The sequence below is a fragment of the Polyodon spathula genome, chromosome 4, assembly GCF_017654505.1.
Source record: "Polyodon spathula isolate WHYD16114869_AA chromosome 4, ASM1765450v1, whole genome shotgun sequence".
Taxonomy (NCBI): domain Eukaryota; kingdom Metazoa; phylum Chordata; class Actinopteri; order Acipenseriformes; family Polyodontidae; genus Polyodon; species Polyodon spathula.
The window spans coordinates 88,893,889-88,917,420 of record NC_054537.1 but is presented as its reverse complement, the minus strand read 5'-3'; the positions used below and the strand labels follow the sequence as shown (position 1 = coordinate 88,917,420).

Genomic DNA, 23,532 nt, shown 5'->3' with positions numbered 1-23,532 from the left:
ATACATAATTAATAGCAGTGATGCTGTAAGCAATGCACTGTTTCCATCATACTATATTATTTTCAGTAATACTGCATTTTAAAAAATCATTACTTTTTATTCTGGTACATATTATGTAAATTGTTGTATATCTTATTTTGTGATCTTACGCACATTTACAATTCTGCAGAATCGGTGACAATGCTTACCAGCTTCCCTTTCTTTTTATTCATGCCACAGACATCCACTTTTCACACCTCTCTGGAGGAATAATTCTAAATGGTGTCACGGGGTTAACTGCATTCTTGGTAATCAATACACTCTCTATTTAGTTTAGTTTTTTTTTTTTTTTGCCTAACCCCCTCATGAATTGCAGCCAAGAATTATTATTATTTGTTTATTTAGAAGATGCCCTTATCCAAGGTGACCTACAGAGACTAGGGTTTGTGAACTATGCATCAGCTGCAGAGTTACTTACAACAATGTCTCACCCGAAAAACGGAGCACAAGACTTGCTCAGCGTCAAACAGCGAGTCGGTGAGTGAGCCAGGATTTGAATCGGGGATCTCCTGGTTACACGCCATTTTCTTCAACCACCAGACCACATAGCCTGCTACTTTAATCTACACAGACTGCAGCTGAAACAATCCTTAATTAAATGACTGTCACAGCCAGAGAAGATTTCCATTATACTTATAAAGCTGTATTGAAGACGCAAATACAAGCAGGTCACTTAAGATAATAAAAGCAATAATATCCGGCAAACGGGCAAAAAGACAACCATTACATTCTGCGTCTTAGAAAATTGCTAACATTGTTGAACTTGAGGCAAATGGGTTGGCAGTAAAGTAACACATCTTTCTTTCTTTCTTTCTTTCTTTCTTTCTCTTTCTTTCTTTCTTTCTTTCTTTCTTTCTTTCTTTCTTTTTCATAACAGAGAACATATTGGACCTACAGCAACTCAAAATTCACCACAGTTCAAGTCTCCAAAGATTCCCTTCACATTGGTTAAGGCTCTCAACTCACTGTAGAATTAAGCAATTAGATGAGCAAGGACCTCGGTGAATAGCAGGCATTCAGGTGATTATCTCATTGCTACTCGGCTGAGCTGACACAGATATTTGGGATGTGCCAGGAAGCCGTTAGATCATCATGACTAACCAGGAGAAGTGGGTCACTCTGAGCCCTGCGGAATTCTCTCAGCTCCAGAAGTATGCACAATGTAGGTATATCATATTCATTTTTGCACTGTCTCCTTTTTTCATTCTCAGTGGAGCATAGTGAATTATTTGTTTCACCATCGTTATCCATAAAGTTGAATTGCACTGTAGTTTGGTCAGTTAAGTTTAATCACTTTTCTAGCATTCTTTCAACATTTTCATTTGTATAACAGGTGCTGAGATATGTAATATTTACATATTTTGTTAAATTTGTTTTCTATGGCTACAGAAGTTGGTCTGTTTTCAAAATATTCTTATTTTTTTAAGCTAACTGCTGTATAATGCAAGAAATACCTGGTCAGGTCATCTAAGGACCATGATAATGCCAGGGCAGGCAACAAGCTTTAATTATCTTATTTTTGTATCTTTAAGGATTTGTCGTTAAATCTTTAGATTAAAGGTCAAAGGATTATTAATTGTGTTCACTGTTTAGTACATTAACACTTACAACATTTGAGCATTTGAGCACATGAGCTTTTTTTTTTTTTTTTTTTTACATGATGTTCTGTTAGAGGTCTGTAATAAACCAAAGGACATTTAAAAAACACATTTAGAAATAATTGCATGCTGTATTTACTGGGCAGAAGCAATGTCTGCAAAGTGTCAGATAAGAGTGGTTTTGTACTTGAGTGGTTTGTATCGGTTTTACTGGGGGCCCTCTCTCTCTCGTTGACAGCTGCCCTCAATGCAGATGAATGATCAGAAAGTGCAAATTTAAAAATAAGAGGGCTTGACTAAGGGTTTACTGAATTGGGCAGAAATGTGGCAAAATACATTCTGTGTTAATAAATGTACAGCATTGCATGCTGGTTACAAAAATGTAGGCTTCAAGTATCAAATGAGTAGTAAAGAACAAGAACTGGCGAGCCTCAATGCATGGTGTTACACTTCTTTTGGAGGATTTTGTTATAAAGTAGTGGGTGTGAGATCCTTTGAAGATGCTGAAAAAGACTTTTATCATTGAATTTCTTTTGTCTATTAGCATAATGCAAGGCTAGATAATTTACATACATTAGCTAATCCACAACAGAACTACAACACCTAATGAGGATGATGACGTGTACAATCCTAGTATAAATCATCAGGTTACATTAATCATAATTTAAGTAAAAAAATAACTACAGTAAGCATGTCTCTTTTTTATGACCTTTCACATAATGTAGACAGTTAGAAGCTGTGCTGATAATATTGGCATTTGAAGCAAAAACAAAAGTGTTGTTAAGTCTCACAAGGAAATGGCTTAAACAGTCGGCACAGAACTCAAATGTCAAGTGTCAAGGTAGGTATTACACCACTTCAGAGCAATAGCTTGTTAAGTCTTAACAACAAGCATGTGAGAGAGGTCATTGCTGGTAAATCGGTTTGTTTTAAAAACTTGCCAGGGAGGTTTTAAGGTATCAGACCCATTATTGTTTATTTAAGCAGTAAAAACACTGGTGTTTTGCATCTTCAAATTACAACTGCTGCATTTCTTCCTCCATAAGTGACTATAGGGATATATCTGAGTTTGTATTATTATTTTCATCTGTTTATCATGCCCTTGGTCAGATAGATGACAACAGTAAATACTTCTTCTTGGTACTGATTATCTTAGATTTTCTTCAATCTTAGGTTTTAAAGCCCTTCGGTCTGTGCTAAGAATAGCATAATTGTGGAAGTAGTTGCAATGCAATTATCTGAACAGATCTCCCAATCACTTCAAACCAATTAGTGTGAGCTATGCCAAGATTTGGTTAAACATTTCATCCTTCTGAAACAACTAGGCCGGAGGGTATTAATTACTGAGGGTTAATTTCTAAACACTTAACATTTTCAGAACACAAAAGCCAACGTATATTAAATTTGTGTTTGACCAACCACAGCACAAACAATTTAGAAAGCACGATGGCGAAATGTGTTAAACAGCAATTTGATTTCTTGTCTTAGTGTTATCTTATTGTGCCTTACAATGCAACAGTACACAGAGAAAGCAGTGTAAAGGCAAGGTTAATCTGCATACCACTTGCTGACTTACAAATCTAATGCAACATTCCGCTCATTAGTAAATCAGGTAGTTTACTGTTAACTGGTTTACACTGTAAATCAAATAATTGCGATTGTAACGTAATGCAAAAATACATCAGGGATATGTGAAACAGGCTGGCAGCTGCTCAATGATAGTTTATAGTTGATGGATTTTATAAATGTTTATTATTATTAGTCAATTAAACTTAGGCATTTACACGTTTAAATTTGTCAGCCTTACAGGTAGTTGTCTTTTTTGGGGTTACAAAATGTATTTTATAATGCAAAAAGCTGTCCAGTTGCAGACTCTTCATACTGCATATTACAGGTTAAACCCCACATTAGATAATTTGTGTATTAAAGTATGAACTAGCTAAGTTTAAAACATGTCTTACATTCATGTATTAGCTATTTAATATAATAGTTACCTGTAACATATATATATATATATATTGTATAGCAGGGATTCAAACCGTATTTATTTCTGTTCTGGTTCGGAAAGTTCAGAACGGCTGATTTCATTCCGTTCCAGTTCAAACGAAATGAAATACCGGTTAATTTTGCTTTAAGCCAGGCAGGCTACTGTATTGGTCTTCATAAGTCTCTATTTTCTGAAATTAAACAAAAAAGCATGATATACAGTAAACTCCAGATAACTCGTCACTCAAAGGGAAAACTTTGAGAAGATATCCGTCTATCAATAAATGGACTTACTTCATGTTTATAGATACAACAATGCCTTAAAAGAAATGGGGGCATTTCCATGTGTGTTCTAATTTTTCTCGCTACATTGTGCTCAAGCCAAATTAAAAATTATCCTATACATGCCTCGAGCCTGGTTGTTCAATAATGTGTTTTACTGCTCTTGCCCAAATAGTTTTTCAAATGTCCATTGGTGGGATGGCATATCACTAGTGGTGAATAATATTTTAGCTAATTTATCACACAACTTATTAAAGAAAAAAGAAAATAATTAACCCGGAGGTATATAATGAAACTGTCCAACAGAGTTATTGCAGATCAAAACCAAAGTTACACCGCTGATGGGAAGAGCGCTTTTTCAAATTATTGAATGTTTGAAAACAATGGAAAGAGACAGAGAGAACAGGCTGAAATGGAACCAAAAAAAAAAAAAAAAAAAAAAAACTTTATTAGCCGAAAAACAAAATCTTGAATATCGTTTTCGTTCCAGTACGTAATAATTTAGTTAGTTTTTTTTTTTGTTTGTTTATTTTCCGTGAAAAAATGTCGTTATTTTCATTTATCGTTCTGGTTCCATTTCGAATCCCCGCTGTAAACACAATTAAATAACTTTTTTTTTTTTTTTCACTGAAGCTTACAGCTGCCATGTAGAGAAAAAAAATAATCAGCACATATAACATTAAAACAATCATTATTTCCGATTTCACTAGATAATTATTACATTACAATATTTCCATTTTCACAAGATAATTAATACTTTAAAACATAATTATCTCCTGAAAACTGAAACAAAACCAGTGCCAGTATTTTGTCAATTCCAAATCTCCACGTACTCGCTTGGGACACCCTGTTTTTTTTTTTATTTCACAGCCTTCATAAAATAACATGCTGCTTCTGCCAGACCGCTGTTGTGTATACATTTTAATTTACTGTAATTCATTTAAATTGTTTGAAGAAAGACAGCTAGACTGCGTGGGATTAACAAGATTGAGCTAGTTAATTGGTTTCACCTAGTGTATATACGTCCAGTTTTGGTCCTCTATAAAAGGTTTTCCTGTGGTCCCCCAGTTCTAAATCACAATGTAATTTGCATTTTTGTCAATTAAATTAATGGTTATTTTTTAACTTGATAATTTCCTTAGTTATATATCAGATTCATAAACACTTTTTTTTTGTTTAAGTTTCATTTATCTTGCAACATGTTTCACAAAAAAAATAAATAAATTATTTGACTTTGATTATTTCAGACTCCACAAAGAAACTGCAAGATGTACTTCAGGAATTCCATGGGGATGGAGTGCTGGCAAAATATAATCCTGAAGTGGTAATTATTAGGGTTACTTTTTGTTATTGCTCTAATGCTAAATGCCAGTTGCGAGTTAGTGATTAAAATGGAAGACAAACTCTGCTGTTTATGTTATAAAGAAACCACTTATTTCTTTCAGTTTTGAAACTGCACTGATACAATATTTTAAACGAATATGTTCAAAAGTGCTAAGTTATCTCCAGCCAACACAAATGGGCCCCAAAACAAAAACTATCAACTATTTATTAGATAATTGGTTTCATGTATACAGCTGAGGTTTCTAGATTAGAGACACTGACCATTTTGTGCCTCCAGTACAGTCAGTAATTTGGGAAAGTTTGTTTAATGATTCATCTGGCAACTCACAGCGACAGAAATTTAATTCATGAATAGGGCAACCAGATAAACAATTAGGTTTCAACACACATCAGTGTGTTGCAGTAAATAAATCAAAAAATAAAAATATAGGCAAAATAATAAAATACTGATGACCAGTGACTATTCTCTACTACTATGAACTACTGTGTGAGATGGGAATTGTCAAAGTATCCTTTTCTCTAATACATTAGGCTGATAAAATATAAATATTTGTCTTTTTTCAGCTCCACTGTTAATCAGTATAAACCCTAGCACAGTTGTTCCAGATTGAAATAATGATACACGATAATAATTATAATCATACCATCCACTGTAATGTACACTACCTGCTAGTTATATTTAAAACATAACATAAGGACATAGAGACGGAGTTCCTCTGTACAACCCCAGAATGTCCTCAGCAATCACAATTGGACAATGGGGTCTCTAGATAAGTGAAATGTAAGAGTGACAGATAGACAGATAGTCTCCATATACCCTAAGATTACGATAGATTGTCAGTTGTGCTAAAGAAGGTCCTTAATACCTTGTTTTTTAGTAATGTATACACACAGTTTTTTAGATATACAGTATACAAGTTTATAAAAGTTTACCATAATAAAAGTATATGTTTAATAAAACAGTGAAAGCTTGGTAAAGCAAATGTAAGCATTGTAAAGCCTGGAGAGTTGTGGAACAGAATATATATATAAAAAATTAAAACAAACCATGGTCAGCTGTTACAAGAGTAAATAGGTTCCTATATGCCTACAGCACATCCCTGGTGGTTTACATATTATCAATGCAAACAGTATTTAAATACAAAAGTATATTGATATAAATGGTTATATTTGCCCTGCTTTCGAGTTGAAACTCAAAACCTTCATTTCTGTAACTGCTGTCTCAATGTTACACTTTCATATCTTGCTTTTTTCATATCTTCTAACCTGTTTAATTATTTTAATTTAATGCTGAACAGAAGCAGGAGATTCTCAATCAAGTAAGCAGATGCTTATTGCCATCATTTCTTAATGTATTGGTCCCACTGTTGAAATGTTTATTTATCTAATATATCTTTATGTTCAGGATCTAATCACATCGACATCTTTTATTTACTGAGTTTCAAAAACTATACGGAAATGTACTCATGTATGTATGTATTTATTTATTTGACAACATACAATTTTGAACAATTATGGCATGTCTTAAGATGCATTGCACCCAGATTTAGCTATGAGCTCATTTTCATTGGCAGTCCCTGGACAAACACAAACATGGAAAAAGAAAATAATACAAATAAAGTAACATTTACAGAATGGAACATGATCGAGTATCAGATAATTGTATAAAAAGGAAATACAAATACAAAAAGAAAAATAAGGATACAGAGAGAAATGGCAGATGAAAGAACATAGCAGACATATAAAAGCAAAATAAGTATTATAAACATTTAAAATACACAACTTACTAACTAATAAAATACCACAATACATAACAACGCAGACACATCCCACAACAGCCCCAAAACAGCCAGTGTACTTTCCCGATATTTTTACACAATTGCCACACACGCTGCCGCTCACACCGGCAGGGAAGATGAATCCATATTAGCTGTTACAAACAATCCACTTGTTGGGAAAGCCTGGTTTAAACCAAAGTCATTACAAATTCTGTTAATTACTCTACACCCAAACTGTCAAATTCATGTGGTTATGACCTGGACCCCACGCGCATCTGGCATTTGCCTGGCCTTTTAGTTCCCTTTCAATTCGAAGACAACCAACAACAATACTTTTGGGAAATGCCTGCCACAGGTCAGGTATTTACTGAGCATTTTATGTCAGAGCTGCCGATAGGACCCTCCGCAGCCACGGACCCTGCGCAGGAGACTCGCAGAGTTCACTGGTGCAGCGTCCTCAGCCAGCTCAGCTGAGCACTCTGCAGCGTTGGGAGCACTGTCCTCCCCCTCCTCCATCTACCTTCGAGCCCTTTGCAGAGCAAAGCTACATGGCTGAGGATCTGGAGTACCTGATCAGGCAGCGGGCTCTTCCCTCTGCCCCAACCCTAGCTCCATCTTCTGCACCTACCCCGGGACCGACCACCCTCTCACCGAGGTTGGTTCCAATCCCCATTGGGCCTTCCTCTCTTTCGAGGGATCAGAGTTACATCCATGAGTGACCCTCTCCAGTAAAAACATTACTTCTAAAATAAGCTATTCGCCTCGTAGAACACACCTCTCAAGGAGGGGTTCTACTCCAGGTACTTTCTAGTGCCAAAAACGGATGGTGGCCTTCGTCCCATTCTAGACCTGAGACACCTCAACAGGTTCTTGGGGGAGAGGAGGTTCCAGATGGTCACACATCCTCATCCTATTTGTCTGGCCAGGCAACTAGTTTACCACAGTGGACTGTGTCCTGCGCGCAGGAAAAATCTTTGCTTCGCCTTCCAGGGAAACGTCTTTGAGTTTTCCGTGCTGCCATTCAGCCTCCGCTTAGTCCCCCGCAATATCTAAAAGTGTGTCTATGCCATCCTAGCCCTTTTGTATCCTAGCCCTGGCTGCAAGGAATCAGGGTGTTGAACTATCTGGATGACTGGTTGATTTGATCCGCAGGAAGGAGCAGTGGCCCACACGGTAATCGTGATGTAGCATCTGGCGAGATTGGGTGTCACCCTTAACAAGTTCAAAAGCCAATTAATACCGGTGCAAAGTACGGTTTACTTGGGTCTCTAGCTGGATCCCCTTACAATGCTAGCCTACCTGTCAGACAACAGAGTTGCTGCCATTCACTAACCCTGATTCAACAGGATTTGACAGTATAATTGGTGTTGTGCCAGAAATGACTGGGTCTGATGGTCGCAGCTTCATCAGCCATCCAGCTGGGGTTACTCTATATGCATCCGATTCAAGCGTGGCTCAATACAGTCAACTGACCGTGTCCCACATATACTGGGAAGCCCTGCGCTGGTGGAGGCAAGCCTCTCACCTGCACGAAGATGTAAGCATGGGGAATGATGCACAGCCGTCGGGTGGTGACAACAGACACATCCAACTAGGCAGAGGAGTCTGCGGGTCCTGGTTGGGTCGCTGAACATCCAATCCAATCCATCCAATGCGCTGGAGCTGTGAGCAGTTCACCTCGCTTTCAGCATTCCCTTCCAGTGCTCCAGAAGAGACATGTCCTTGTCTGCATGGACAACACGTCTCTAGTAGCGTATGTCAACCACCAGGGAGGACTTCGGTCCCTGGGATTGCACCGCATAACCTTTCGGTTATTGACCTGGGCAAAAAAGAACCTGCTATCCCTCTGGACTGTTCATCTCCTTGGAGTGGTGAATTGGGCGGCGGGACTATTCTCATGAGAGGGTCCTCGCCCGTCAAAATGGTGACTCCACCCTCACGTGGTAATGTGCATTTGGCAACATTTCGGGAAGGCCAGAGTCAATCTCTTTGCCACGGCAGAGACTATTCATTGCCCACTATTGTTCTCCCTCCACCACTGCGGTGGTCCACTAGGCATCAATGCCCTAGCCCATGAGTGGCCTACGACGCAGTATGCATTCCTGCAAATATTGCTGCTCCTGGCTTTCCGAGAGAAGGCGACAATTTTTGTGGCCCCCAGATTGCCCAAGAGCATCTGGTTTTCAAAGCTTTGCCAGCAGCTACAAAGCCAGCTCTGGGAGATCCCACTATGCATGGATCTCCAGTCTGGTGAGAGGCACTCTCTGGCACTCAGAACAGGGAAGACTCCAAGTGTGGGTCTAGCTTCTGAATGGGACTGTCTGTCCGCCTTAGGGCAATCAGACACTTGTCAGTACACTGCAGAATGCTAAGACCCCCTCCACAAGGTCCATATACGCCTATAAATGGAGGTATTTTAAAAATTGGTGTATTGCCAGAGGTCATGACCCCATCTATTGCCATATAGCAATTGACTTGCTAGAGGGTAGACCTCCCTCTACACTGAAAGTGTACCTAGCAGCCATATCTGTATGCCATGTCCCCATTGATTTGGTGTCCCGAGGCGCTCATTTCCTGGTGACACATTTCTTGAAGGGTGATCTGTGGTTTACTTTCTCCTAGAAAGGACGTCCTCCCTGAGTAGAGTCTAGACGTGGTATTGGAGGCTCTCACTAAGGCCCCACTTGAGCCTATACACTCCATAGAGTTGAAAAATCTCTCTATGAAGACAAACTTTTTGCTAGGCATGATCTCCGCTAAAAAAACTCTGCTTTCCTCCCTAAGGTGGTTACGGCTTTACACTTAAACCAAATCGGTGGAATTAGAGGCTTTCCATCCCCTCCTTTTTCTTCAGAGGAGGATCTTCAGAGGTTATGTGGATGAGATCGCTACGTCAGTCTGACCAGCTCTTCATCTGTCATGGTGAAAGGACCCTGGGTCAAGCTCTCTCAAAGCAGTGACTGTCCCACTGGATTGTGGACATGCTATACTAGATTGTCGACCGCATATACCAATGACGGTCTATCTCCTCCTGGGAGGGTGGCCGCGCACTCTACCAGAGCAGTGGCTACATCATGGGCCCTTTAGATGAGCTTCATTGACTGATATTTGTACTGCAGCTAGCTGGGCTACTCCGCGTATATGCACCAGGTTCTACTGACTTAATGTGGTAGATTTCTCAGGGCCTTTATTAGGCACAATGGTCCTTGAGGTTGCACGCTCACACCACAAACATTAGTTTGGTGGTAGCAAGACGTCCCTTGTCTGCTGTCTCTGCTCACGCTCCCTCGAGATGGCATTATATTTTCCAAAAAGTATTGTTGTTGGTCATCTTCAAATTGAAAGGGAACAATAGGTTACAGATGTAACCCTGGTTCCCTGAAAGAAAAGACGACCAACAAACCTTGCGAGGTCTCGCATTCGCGGGTTTAATGTAAAAGAGAATGTGATCTCCGCGGAGTGACTAGTTATTCCCTTGGTAGGCAGGACTGAGGACGTCACTCTCCGGAGGGGCCTGTCGGCAGCTCTGACATAACATGCTCAGTAAATACCTGACCCGTGGCAGGCATATCCCAAAAAATATTGTTGTTGGTCGTCTTCTTCAGGGAACCAGGGTGACATCCAATAGTCTGAAATGTACCTGCAATACACAGATGAAGCTGATAATGCAAGATTGCACTTTCTCAGCACTAACTATGTTTGTTTGCCTTCTTACTTGTGCAGTTTAAGACTAGCTGTTGGTTCAGGTAAAGATTATAGTTTTCCAGACACAATGGATGCCAAAAAGAGAAAAGCTCATTTAGAGAAACGTGTTTTTAAGGACAAGTGGATTTTTTTTTCTTTCTCTGATTGGCCTAATATGCAAGGAGACAGTGGCACTCATCAAAAGTTTAAAAGGACATTATGAAACTAAACACAGCAAATTTTGAGAAAATATACCCCCCAGGTTCACAAGAATGGATACAGAGGTGTCACTGTCAGCAATTTTCTTGCATAGCACTGTATTAATTAGGTGGTTTGTACAGGTCAAGAAAAAGCAATACAGGTTTCACTGCAAGTAGCTTGGATAATGGATACAAAATGATTCTTTTTTTTCTCACTTGGAAATGATAAGAGTGCAAAGTAGTAAGTGCTTCAGTGTTATTCCCAGAAAATAAAAATATCCAGTGAACTTTTCCGAGGATTTAATTGTCTAACAATTCAACTACTCGGCGATGTGAAGTGCTGGCCGATTAAGTATCTGAAAATCTAAAACTGGATATTGAAAAGGCTGAATGCATTTCAATTGCCCTGGACGAGTCTGGCGACATTGGTGAATGACAAATTGCACTCACAGCAGCAAAGAGCTGTACTTCATAGATTCTTCCTACTTGGAATCCCATAGCATTGCTGTGAAGAAATTAATTTCACTGTGTATGGATGGTGCACCGGCAATGGTTGGTAAAGAGTGGTTTTGTTCACAAAATGAAGGAAATTAATCCAACACCTACCACTGCATTATCCACCTGTCAGTCCTCTATACTAAACTAAGTGACCAAAATTTGGGAAACTTCATTAGTAGTAAATCAGCACTGCAACACCTTGCATTTTTCATTTTTGTGGTACTAGCTGTTATCAATTATGGCCACTGTGCAAACAGCATTGACAGCTATAAAAAACATTTCTTTATTCTGGATTTATTTAATGGATTAGAAGATGATATTTTGTAACAGATTTCCAAAGCAAATACATTTATAAATCTTCTATTTAAATGATGCTATTTAATGTTGCATTTTAATAAATGATAATACAATTATTATTATTATTATTATTATTATTATATTATATTATTATTATTATTATTATTATATTCTTCTTTATTAAACAGACCATTGACTTTGAAGGCTTCACCCTGTTTATGAAGACATTCTTGGAAACAGAACTACCTGATGATTTCTGTCAACACCTCTTCATGTCATTCAGTACCAGATTCTCTCACGCCAGTCCATCAACAGCAGAAAAGCCTCTTGGCTGCTCCCAGCAACGTGCAGGAGGTGATCACACCGTTCCTTTACAGCAAGTTTAGACATTCTAACCCCCACTACAGCGCTACTAAAAGTGTACAGTGTTGCCACAGAAGCATTTCAATTTCTGGTTGTTTTTATATCTGGGGTATTATTAAAATATAAAACAAATTACATTATGGATACAAAACAAAGCCTTTCAAAATATTAAACTCTAAGAAAGATGGTACAGCTAAATCCGTGCTACTAAACAATAATTTCAAGTTAATTAGGTGTTATTGCCTTTCTTGCGTTGATTACTACACTCCTACAAACCCCTAAGGCAATGCACTTTATCTGAACAGAGATTTCAGGAACAGCAATATAGACTGTAAAGCAAAGTTAATGAACAGCCAGTATAAATCCTGGCTAAATGGACTACATGTATTCTTTAGTGATGTACGCTAGTGTGTAATAACCATAATACAAAGAGATGGTGCAAGATGCGGGTTATAAGAACGGATCTTTGGGGCCTTCCCTGTTAATTTTTTTTAAAACAAAAACAAACTGAGTACACCCACCTATAGTTTAATGTAAGGTATCTTGACTCATGCCTGCTTTAAAAAATAATTTATTATAGGTAATCTTGAATATGCCTCTAACATTGCACACTTAGTATATGCCTCTAACATTATGCACTTATTATATTAAATATATGAATGATGCTATCAATGACAATGCTACTGGTTGGAAACTGCCTAAGCTCCTTGTGAACTGCATGCAATTATTAGTATTTCTTGGCCGACGCCCTTACCCAGTAATGTGCTTTAGCAGCTAGCAATCCAAACAAGCTTTATGATTGTAAATGTCTCAGTTATAGCGCAAAAGTGTAAATGACATATATATATAAATAAAAACAAGCACATAAACATATTTAGCCTTTACCACTCCTTAAAGTCCATATGTCACCTATTTCACGTTACAGTCTGATTATAATTTATTAAACTACACTAAGTGTTCTAATATATATATAAGCCTTAAGTGAATACACAGAAGTCCAGATTTTTGGAAAGACCTCAGTTTATTTTCCATCACCTACTTCATTACTCCATCCTCATAATAAAGTACACAAACCACAGATAGCCAATATATGCATATTATTGTAAGAGTTCCCATATCCCTCCACAACTCTTAACCCTCATGCTATACTTGTTCAACTCTCTTCTCATACACACGCACACACGGCATCTCCTCCGTTGACAGGTGCAGTTTGACGTCAGTCTCTCAAACCTTAAAGGTGCAGAGCTAATATTAATATAAGGGATCATTACACACTCAGCAATAACATTGACATGCAGTGGTAAATAAATAAATAAAATAGGCGTTCATATGCAGTGTTTAAACAGTTTTGTCTTCAGTTTCAAATTCAGATCTCTTACAGACCAATATTATTAATAATTAGTCATTTAGCAGATGCTTTCATCCAAAGCAACTTATAGGGACGAGGGAGTGCATTATGCATCAACAACTGCTGCTGCAGACATTTACAATGGGACTTTAGGATTACGTCTCATACAAAGGACAGCGCAATAAAGTTAAGTGAGTTGCTCAGGATCACACAGTGAGTCAGTTAGGACTTGAACTCGGAACCCTCTGCTAGCAAGCCCATTTCTTTAACCACTAGACTACCAAGCCTATTTATGTAGTGTAACAAATTATACTGCAAGAAAGAACTCTATTTAATACATTTATAAAAGTTGCACTGTCAACAACATTTATCAAACCATGCTGATGGATAACATATACCTGCTCATGCTGCTTGTAAACTCCACATTTCTTTTTCAGGGCTTAAAATCATTAAGGGCAATGCAACTCCTTCAAGTGTGCCTTATCCATCCAAAATGAAGCCACCGGAGACAGTCCAGTTGAAAGACATTGTGTGTTACCTGTCGCTGCTGGAAGGAGGACGGCCTGAAGACAAGCTAGAGTGTATGTAATATTTTTTGTTCAATTGCAATATCATTTGCCATGTAAAGTGATTTGCTGTAGTAACTGTACAAAATGTATTTTATATACCTGTAAGTAAGCTTTTGGTTTTATGTTTCTGGTATTATGTTTCTATTGTTTCTTCTATTGGTAATTAGAATTCTAAATGCCAGCTGACTGCCTACATTAGTCTCGCTGGTGTCTTTCCAGTTATGTTCAGGAAAAGGTACTCACTCAATAAAGGTTATGCCACAATGCTGGGTGAGTCATGTGGGCTTGGTTGGAGTCCTATTTGAATGGGGGAGCACAGAAAGGGCTGAATTAGCGTTTATGCTCCTGCAGGGTTATGCAAACTGTGGAAGCACTTGAAGACTTGGAGAGTTTTTATTTTAATGAAAAGGCTTGCAGGATGAATGCTGTAAATATCAACCCACCTATTTTCAGAATTTAGACACAGCTCTTATGTTTCAAGATATAGTGACCAATTAAATTTCTAATTAAATGAAACGTCATTAAATTGATTTAAAAAAACAAAACAAAAAACTGTATTTAGTTTACAATACGACACAATTACAAAATTGTTTCTCTCAAACCCCAAATGCAAGCCCACATGGACCCAGCACAATATCAGCATCCCAATGAATAAGAACATAACTTGCATTTTAATATTCAGTCTGTCACATCTAATCTATAAATCTCCTACCAGGGTTTACAACTACAGTACAATCATGTAGAATTGCTAAAATGATTTTTTTGGATAGTGAACCTCCTATGAAGTTCAGAATTCAGGTTTCAGGTTATATTGACCAAGCAATTTCAAACAGCCTTCAATTGATAAAATATGTTTTTATTTGCATAGTTTTTACTCGTTTATATTAAATATTAGTCACAAATGTAAACTCTTTCCTTAATAAACTCAAAGATATATTTAAATTTGGGATGCACCGAAACCAAGTTTTTGGGATCCGGCCGAATACCGAATCTACAAAAACTGTCAAGAAAATTGAAGGAAACTGTTGAATGAAAAACAGACTGACTGCTACTTACAAGGGACCGCACAATGTCATAAATAGAGCTTACATTCTACCGATGTTTTCATGCTATAGCTGCAGTATGTATATGACTCGTTGGTTTTAACTAGGGATGGGCACCAATGTGATATTGATAGGATATTGATAATAATTTCCATATTGCTATATCATTTAATAATAATAAAAAAAACACATTAGCTGCCAGATTTTTAGCAGTATTATTGCTAATACTGCTAAAAATACAAACGCTGTATAATCAAGTTTATTTTCTATAAGATACAATAAATCGTATGCATATCATTGTTAGTCGAGTAACACCACACATTAATAACCAGTGTATTCCATTAATTGACGTTTTTCTTTTTGAGAACAGAAGCAACAAATGTATTTCAAACATTCAATACCTATAAATCAAGAAAAACAACAAATCCACAACCTGTGTGCTCTACTCTTGTTATGAGTATACCCCCCCCAGTCAGAACATGCTCACAAGGTACCAAAACCTATTTCCATGCTGCATTAAGCACGATTGGGATTATTGTGAGCTGTGCGCATGCGTTAGTGTGGTTCATAGCATTTTTTTCCCTGCGATTACTTACACTGTATTTTTAAAATGTGAACTTTAGGTATTATAAGTGAGATGTACTTTTAAAAACATCAACAAAAAAAAACAAACAAACAAACAAACAAACAAAAAACATCTAACAATAATTCAGCATGACACCGTACTTAGTACTTTTAGTTGTGTCGTGCCTTTATACTCTGAGAAGACTACATTACCTCCGGCTAGCCTGAGCAGTGGATTAAGCATATATTTCGGTTTTGAGGTGGCTGATGATAGCATGGAATAGTAAAACAATATAACAAGAAGTTGTTTTTCTCCAGGGATACTGTGAAGCAAAGCTACGTTAAAATAAGTTATTGATTTTCTAGTTATATGTTAACGTCTATATGTCTATGTTTCATATTGCAACTGTGTTACTATAGTTGCACGTGCTTTGGAAAATTTCGATTACCGATATCGAAATACGTGCACGACATCGATATACAACTTTCAAATCTAGATAATACTATTCAACCTCCAAATCTATGTTACACGGCAAACCAACAGAGAGATGGCGTCCTTTTTTTTGTACTTTCCAGAATTGTTACATGAGCATCTGCAAAATACAGCTGATGACACGACCTCGGTGTCGATACGGCCATGCACACAATCTATAGTTTTGAGCCTTTTAGTTATCTTTTATTACCGAATGGAAATATATCCCTGAATAAGATTTCAATTTAAAACACAATGTACCGCTACCCCCCTCCCACAACAGAAACGTCAAAATACAGAACCGTTTACTTCACCTTTACAAGGAGAGCTGCATCTTTGCCAGAACCCACTATTTTATTTAATGACGTTTCAACCCGGGTCACGATCTGAGAGCTATGAGGAAAACGTACTGTGATGAGTGACCTGAAACTCCCTGCAAAGAAAATTCCACGCTGATTTAAATGCACCGTGTGTGTAACAACTATCAAACAGGCTACGAAATAGTTAAAACATAAATAAACATAAATAAATAAATAAATAAATAAATACATAAAACACAGCAGTTCCCAAATTGTTCAACACCATATTACAATAACGTAATAATTGCTTGCACATCTGACAGTTGTAAAGTAGCCCCCCCCGCCCCACACACACATATATATATATATATATATATATATATATATATATATATATATATATATATATATATATATATATATATATATATATCTATACAATTGTGTGTGTGTGGTATTATTATTATTATTATTATTATTATTATTATTATTATTATTATTATTATTATATTATTATTATTTTTAATCTCTACAACAGGTTTGACAGACAAAACAACAAAGCACAAAAGTCTGCCGTTACTATGTATTGGTACAGGTTTATTGCATAACTTTACACCATGAAAAGTGTGATGTGAATGTGCTGTTGCGTACCCATTCAGCAGCTGCGTGTTTAGTGCGTGCGTCATTAGTAATTTAGGGAGTTGAGAGCTGCGACAGAATTTATAAAACGTGTTCTTATTAAATACAACAGTTACCTTCGATACCGGATTGGTGTCTTTTATATAAATAAGAACCGTACACATTGGAGCGATATATTAAAATGGACATGCGTCTGGGCGGATCGGATTCGGATTCATCGAATCCTAAGTATTTTCCCGAATACGAACCCTGGTCAAAAAGTAGATATTCGGGTCGAATCCAAAACCAAATCCTGGATTCGGTGTATCCCAAATTTAAATGCATCATAATGTTGTATGATCATTTCATTACACAGAAACCAAAATTGTATTGTACCTTAAAATTTATAGAAGGGAACAAATAAATCTTGAGCAGAATTTCAAGTATGTAAACAAACAAAACAAAATTTTCATGAAATACTAATTAAACTATAGTACACTCGTTTTCAATAACAATTGTCTATCAATGCCCACAATAAATGTGGATACATGCAAAAATAAGGCAAAGTGTTGTATATATTTGTGACAAAATGTAAGTTATGTCACTTCTGAACATTTCTGTCCAGGATGAATGATACCCACGCTCAGGTTCCTTTGTGCATGCAGGACTGAACTGTGAGAGCACGTTGTACATGACAGACAGACGGTGTACATATGGTGTTTACACAGATTTTTTTCTACATGTCACACAGGCAATGTTTGCCTTATTGCTATTGCTTGAAGGGGAAAAGCAAATGTCAGTTGCTGCAGTCAGAGATGCACATGCTCCTTCTGCCTGGACATTGCTGCAGGTGCTCTAGGTGTTCTGGATCTTCTATGAATGAAGGGTGTCACTGGAGCCTTGCCCAACACCTCAAAATGAACTCACAATAACATGTATTACTTTTTTTGGGACAGTATAAAACAACTGCTGTAAAAGCACATTTTGAAGAATGCACAATTTGGTTCTGCATTTTTACAATTTCATTTGGAAGCTCAGGCTTGTTTTTTCTCATTGTTCCAAGCATGGTCAGCTTTCTTTGGAGTCGCTCAGTCTGTTGTCACACGAAACATTATGACCCTGGAGTCCTTTAGTCATTTTCCAACACTATTCACATCCCCTGATTTCTTTCAGGTGCCTCGCCAGGAAGTTCCCTGTTTACACTTGCATATTCCATGCATAGCTGGATTTAGCATTGCAGGTTGCCTGTATTGTATGTCATACATAGTTGGCTTGTTAGGCATCTACTGCTTAAAGGGACAGCGTCCTCTGAAGGGGACAATGTTCATCTACTGTAAAATTTGGTCCTGGGTTGTAAAGCAAAGGCAACATTTCTATGTATGCTACACTTTTCTGATAGCAGCGAATTAGTCTTTCATGTCGGTTGGCTCTGGTATCATGATTATCAAAGCGAATCACTCTAGCAATGATATGGAATGCTTCCAGGGCCACTGTGGATGGAAATATAGCCCTACCACTTTCTGTATTCCGCAAACTAGCAGTTGCATCTCCTTTGGATCTGTACACTCCAGCTAACAAAAGCAACCCAATGTATGCATGCATATCAATAATTTCTTTATACTTTGCAACAAGTACATCCTGTCTGCCAAGTTGTTATTTTATTATTATTTTCTAAGTATAAGTTTGTGACCCCAACCTAGCAAAAGTACCATTTAAGGTCAGTGGAAACTCCATCTGCTGGAGATTAGTGGAAATGTTCCTTTTTTCACACGTGGAGGTCAAGATAATGAAGTCAAATCAGTTAACCATAGAATATTTTGTAAAAGTTGTGTGCAGATTTGAGTTGGTCAAGTGGAGAGCACTGGTTGGCTTGACATAAAATGACGGAATTGTGCTTTTATTACTGATTTTTTTTTTTTTTTTTTTTACGTACACCAGTTTAAAAAAACAAAACAAAAAAAAAAAAAACACACACACACCATAAAACTGGTCACTGTTGCGCTTAAAGATTAAGTAGTGGGGTTCTGAAAAAATATAGCGTTATATATCCCTGTGGCAAAGTGCCTGAGTCGTTTATTTCCTGGTTCCTGTTTCTGGTCTGACATTCCCCAGTCCAGCCATTTTTGTGACACGTGGTGTCAGAATCGGGACTACCAGCGCCTCCTAGACGCAGACCAGAGCAGAAACCGCAGTTTCTTGTTTAAAAAAGCAAACAAAAACAAAAACAAAAATGTCAGAAGACACCGTCAGTTTGAGGGGCTGGATCCAGGACAATGCTGGGCTGGAGGCCCAGTCCATGCTCATAGCCAGCCGTGTCCTGTGGCTGATGGACAGGGAGCAATGGGAGGCGTACGAGAGGGAACACACCCCAAACTCCCTGGAGGAAGGGGTGGAGTTGGTCCTCTGCTACCTATAGGCATATACAAATAGAACAGCAGCCCAGGTAGCAGGGTCCCCAGAAGGCGGGGGGGGACCGCGGGAAACCAAAGCCTGAGGGTCTGCTGTTGCCACCTCTGCCAGCAGAGGAAGAATGCCTGCTGTCCCCATCTCCACCAGCAGAGGGTGAGTGCCTGCTGGTATCACTTCCCCTACCATCACCACCTGGAGGAGAGGAGCAGGTGCTTCCATTGCCTCCATCACCTTTCCCTGCTACTGAGGGAGAGCTGCACCAGTCCCCTGTAATAAGGGTAGACTACACGCCGCTCTCACCTCCGTCGCCAGAAGACTACATGCCGCTCCCACCTCTGTCGCCAGGAGACTACATGCCTCTGCCACCTCCATCGGCAGGAGCAGAGCAGCAGGAGCTGCCTTGGCCTCAGCCACCTTCACCAGCAAAGGGTGAGTGCCCGCTGGCTCCCCGTCCACCAGCAGAGGGTGAATGCCCGCTGGTATCACTTCCCCCACCATCACGAGGAGAGGAGCAGGAGCTGCCTCCCCCTGCACCAGAAGGACCAGGAATAAATGCTGGCGGTCCTCAGCAGCCCTTGCATAGACTGCTGAGGGAAGCACGGGGAAGAAATGCCCGGCTGCAATGGCTGAGAAGAGGGCCAACACCCGCACCCCAGCTTGTCCTAACTCCCTGCCTCGATTCGCCGAGGGTTGCCTGTTGCTCCGCATCGCCTGGGTTTGTCAGCCGATCCGCATCGCCTGGGGTCGCTGGAACTGCTTCGCCAGGGGTTGCAGTCAGCTCTGCTTGGCCGCAGGGGTCAGTGTAGCCGGAGCCCAACCAGAGGGAGCTGCTGGATATGAAAAAGGGGGGAGAGGTTAGGAGACCACCTTTCCCCGCAGCAATTTCGCTGCAGGAGTTTTGGGGGCTGGAGTCCCCCCAGAGGGAGCTGCCGTCTATAAAGGGGGGAAAGATCAGGAGACCACCTTCCCCCACAGCAGTTTCGCTGCCGGAGATCTTGGGGAAGACTGGAGACCACCAACCCCAGCAGCTTTTCCGCTGCTGGACTTGGCCCGGCTGAAGGAGTCAGTCTGGGAGCTGTCAGCACGTCTGCTGACAGCCGCACCATTGGCAGCATTTCCACTGTCAGTGGTACAGTGGAAGGAGAGATTCACCCCACTGACAGCATGGCCATTAGCAGCCTGGCTACTGCAAACATTGCCGTCCATCAACCCCTTAAAGTCCCTGTTCTTGGTCCAGGACTTTGAGCGAGACTTTTGGGATTTTAAGGGGGGAGGTGGCCATTGAGGCCATGTGTGCTTTGCACAAGGGGTGGGAGGTATATGTGGCAAAGTGCCCGCCCCTGTGTGTATTTTGTGTTATATGTTGTATGTTAATGTTGGTGTATAGTCATTGGTACACGGGATATAAACGGGTCTGTGTAACACAAGTGTTTAAAATGTATATTTGTATTTAGGCACGAGGATTGTGCAGCAATTCACGTGCAAGTAAAAAGTAATATGTGAACACGGGGAATTGCACTTTATTAATTCACGTGCAGTTGTACCGCGACTCCAATTGAATGATTGATTAGCAATCGAGTTTCAGCACAGCTGCATAAAAGCAACGTGTTTTCACTCACTCTGGGTTGTGTGTTCGGTGAGTGGAGAACGAGATTGGAGACAGAGGTAATAATAATAATTGTAGTAATAATAATAGTAGTGAAAAATATCTGCTCACCGTGTTTTGTTTAGTGTTAGTCCATTTTGTTTGTCTGTTTATTTTGGCTACCAGTGCCGTGTCCTATGTTTTTGTTTGTCTTACAACCGTTTATTTTCTGTCTGTTCATTTATTAAATGCTGAGGGAGACCATTTGCTTAGCACCACCAAACTCCACCTCTCTCTGTCGTTTATTTCCTGGTTCCTGTTTCTGGTCTGACATCCCCCCCACTCTGGCCGTCTTTGTGACAGTCCCGTACCACGTCATGGCTTGTTATTGCTGTGTTACCTGTTTGACAATGTGGGTAATAATCCTTACACTATCAGAGCACCGAGCAGACATTTTGGGAAGAGCTTTGAAAACAGACTTTAAAGTTATAAGTGTAAAAGGTTGTCAAGATGTTATCAATGAAAAGAAAAATTCTGGGTACATTATTTAACAGTTGTAGCAGCACGTGGGGATATGTAACGTTATATTTTTCGGAAACCTGCTACTTAATCTTTAATTGGGGATCCAACCCCATGGACAGAATGTAATCAATTACATTATTTTGGACTTATTGTTTTCAAAATGGTCAAAAATCAAGTGCATGATACTAATCTTATCATGAAAATATACTATCGTAATGAAGTACATAATACGGTAGCTTCCAAATATATGACCCTATGACAGGGTAGCAAGTTATAACCGGCATGGAGAGTGACTCAGAGACAAGAAAGCTTCAGTTTAAGTGCTAGTGCACACTTTTAATCAAAAGACAGTACACTAAACAAAAAACACATTAACAAAACATAGGGCCAAAACAAAAGGGATCTAAAAAAACACACAGACATAAATGCAGCACAGCAACACAGTAACCTGTGTACCTCCACCTCTAACATTAACATTTTATACACCTGTGACTGGAGCCTCATTAATTATTTATTCAATTTACAGCTACAGCCACATCTCCATGTGTTCTGACAGGGAGGAATTAACCACTTCCCTGCCACCTCCACCTCCCCCCCACCCCCCCACACCTGTGCACTGGCAGGGTTATCACCCTGCCATAAACCTATATATGGTATATATATATATATATATTGCAAAGCAGTCAAGATATTGGCAATGCTGTAGGGGAACCTTTTCATCAGACAGACACACTTGGAAGTTGACTCCATTAATTCCTTCAGCCAGCTCAAAGGCAGAGGCATCATAAGACAATGAAAGTACCTTGGAGGTACTGATGTAGCTGATTAATGTACCAAGGGTAAAGATAACTGCTGTATTTTTATCAAAAGTTTTGATTTAGAATTGCCAAGCTTGAGGCCTTTATTAGAACTGCTGAGCTCACACAAAGCTAGAGACTTTAAGAGAGCCAGCTTAAGGAAAGCTTCCAGCTGTAGTGTCTCATTTAAAGAAAAAAGCTGAAAAGTCTTATTCAGACACTACCAATTACAAGTAAAAAAGAAAACAATTAAACCAGCTCTGATGCATGAAGTAGTCTTAGTTTAATAGCAGTATTATATGTGCATTTTTTACATCAGCCACAGTTACAAGACATCTTTCTAATATATATTGTAACGTCTGGAGGGGGCTTGCGGACCCCGTGAGTAAGAGACGTTCCAGTAATGGGGTGACACCGGGGGAGCACTCCTATTGGTGAAGGGGACAACTGGGGACGGGGCCTACAAGGTGATAAAAGGGGACTCTGCATCATCTTGGGGATGGCAGTTGGACAGGAGTTGAAGGAAACAACACGACAACTATTAATAAACATTAAAAGACCATTAATTGGATGACTACACAGCCATGAGGTTACAAGGGGGTAACTAAGGGAAGATTATTGATGGGACGTGAGTGGTGGAGAATAGTGAGAGAGGCAGCGAGGCCGCTGACGGAGTAGACCAAAGAGAAAGGGGCGTAGAGGAAAAAGCCCAGAGGCTAGAGAGGGATCGTAGGAGGCAGAGAGGAGCTAGCCCCAGTCTTGTGTGTGTGTGTTCTCCAACCTATCCTTACCTGATTACTTTCCTGTTGCCTTCTGATTTCAAAATCAATATGGGACTTGACCCGCCCTGAAATTGATTATTGTCCCCTCGCTTTTTTCCACCATCTCACTAGGACCGAAAACGCTACAGTGTACACACACATACACACACACACACACACACACACACATATATATATATATATATATATATATATATATATATATATATATATATATATTATATATATATATATATGTGTGTGTGTGTGTGTGTGTGTGTGTGTGTGTGCCCAACTTGCTGGAAATGCTGTGTAGTGATTTTTATATAGATTTTATATACTGAACAGTACACCCTGGCTCTAACGAACCTGCAAGCCTTTTGTTCATTATGTCAAGGGGTTTGTTACAGCGACAGGACTATCAAAATGAAGGTTAAACTGTTGCAGTAAGTTAATGAGCTGAGATTGTGAATAAA

The 23,532-nt window shown here is 39.2% G+C and overlaps 1 protein-coding gene across 1 annotated transcript in view; it reads left to right on the top strand.

The window, feature by feature from the left end:
• The window catches only part of dgkb (diacylglycerol kinase, beta), a 141,197-nt gene that overhangs the window by 10,630 nt on the left and 107,035 nt on the right, over positions 1-23,532 (top strand). The window contains exons 2-6 of the mRNA XM_041248955.1: positions 917-1,201; positions 5,153-5,229; positions 6,548-6,568; positions 11,895-12,060; positions 13,855-13,998. Coding sequence (XP_041104889.1) covers positions 1,132-1,201; positions 5,153-5,229; positions 6,548-6,568; positions 11,895-12,060; positions 13,855-13,998 — 478 coding nt within the window. The 5' untranslated portion in view covers positions 917-1,131. The remainder of the gene's footprint in view (positions 1-916; positions 1,202-5,152; positions 5,230-6,547; positions 6,569-11,894; positions 12,061-13,854; positions 13,999-23,532) is intronic.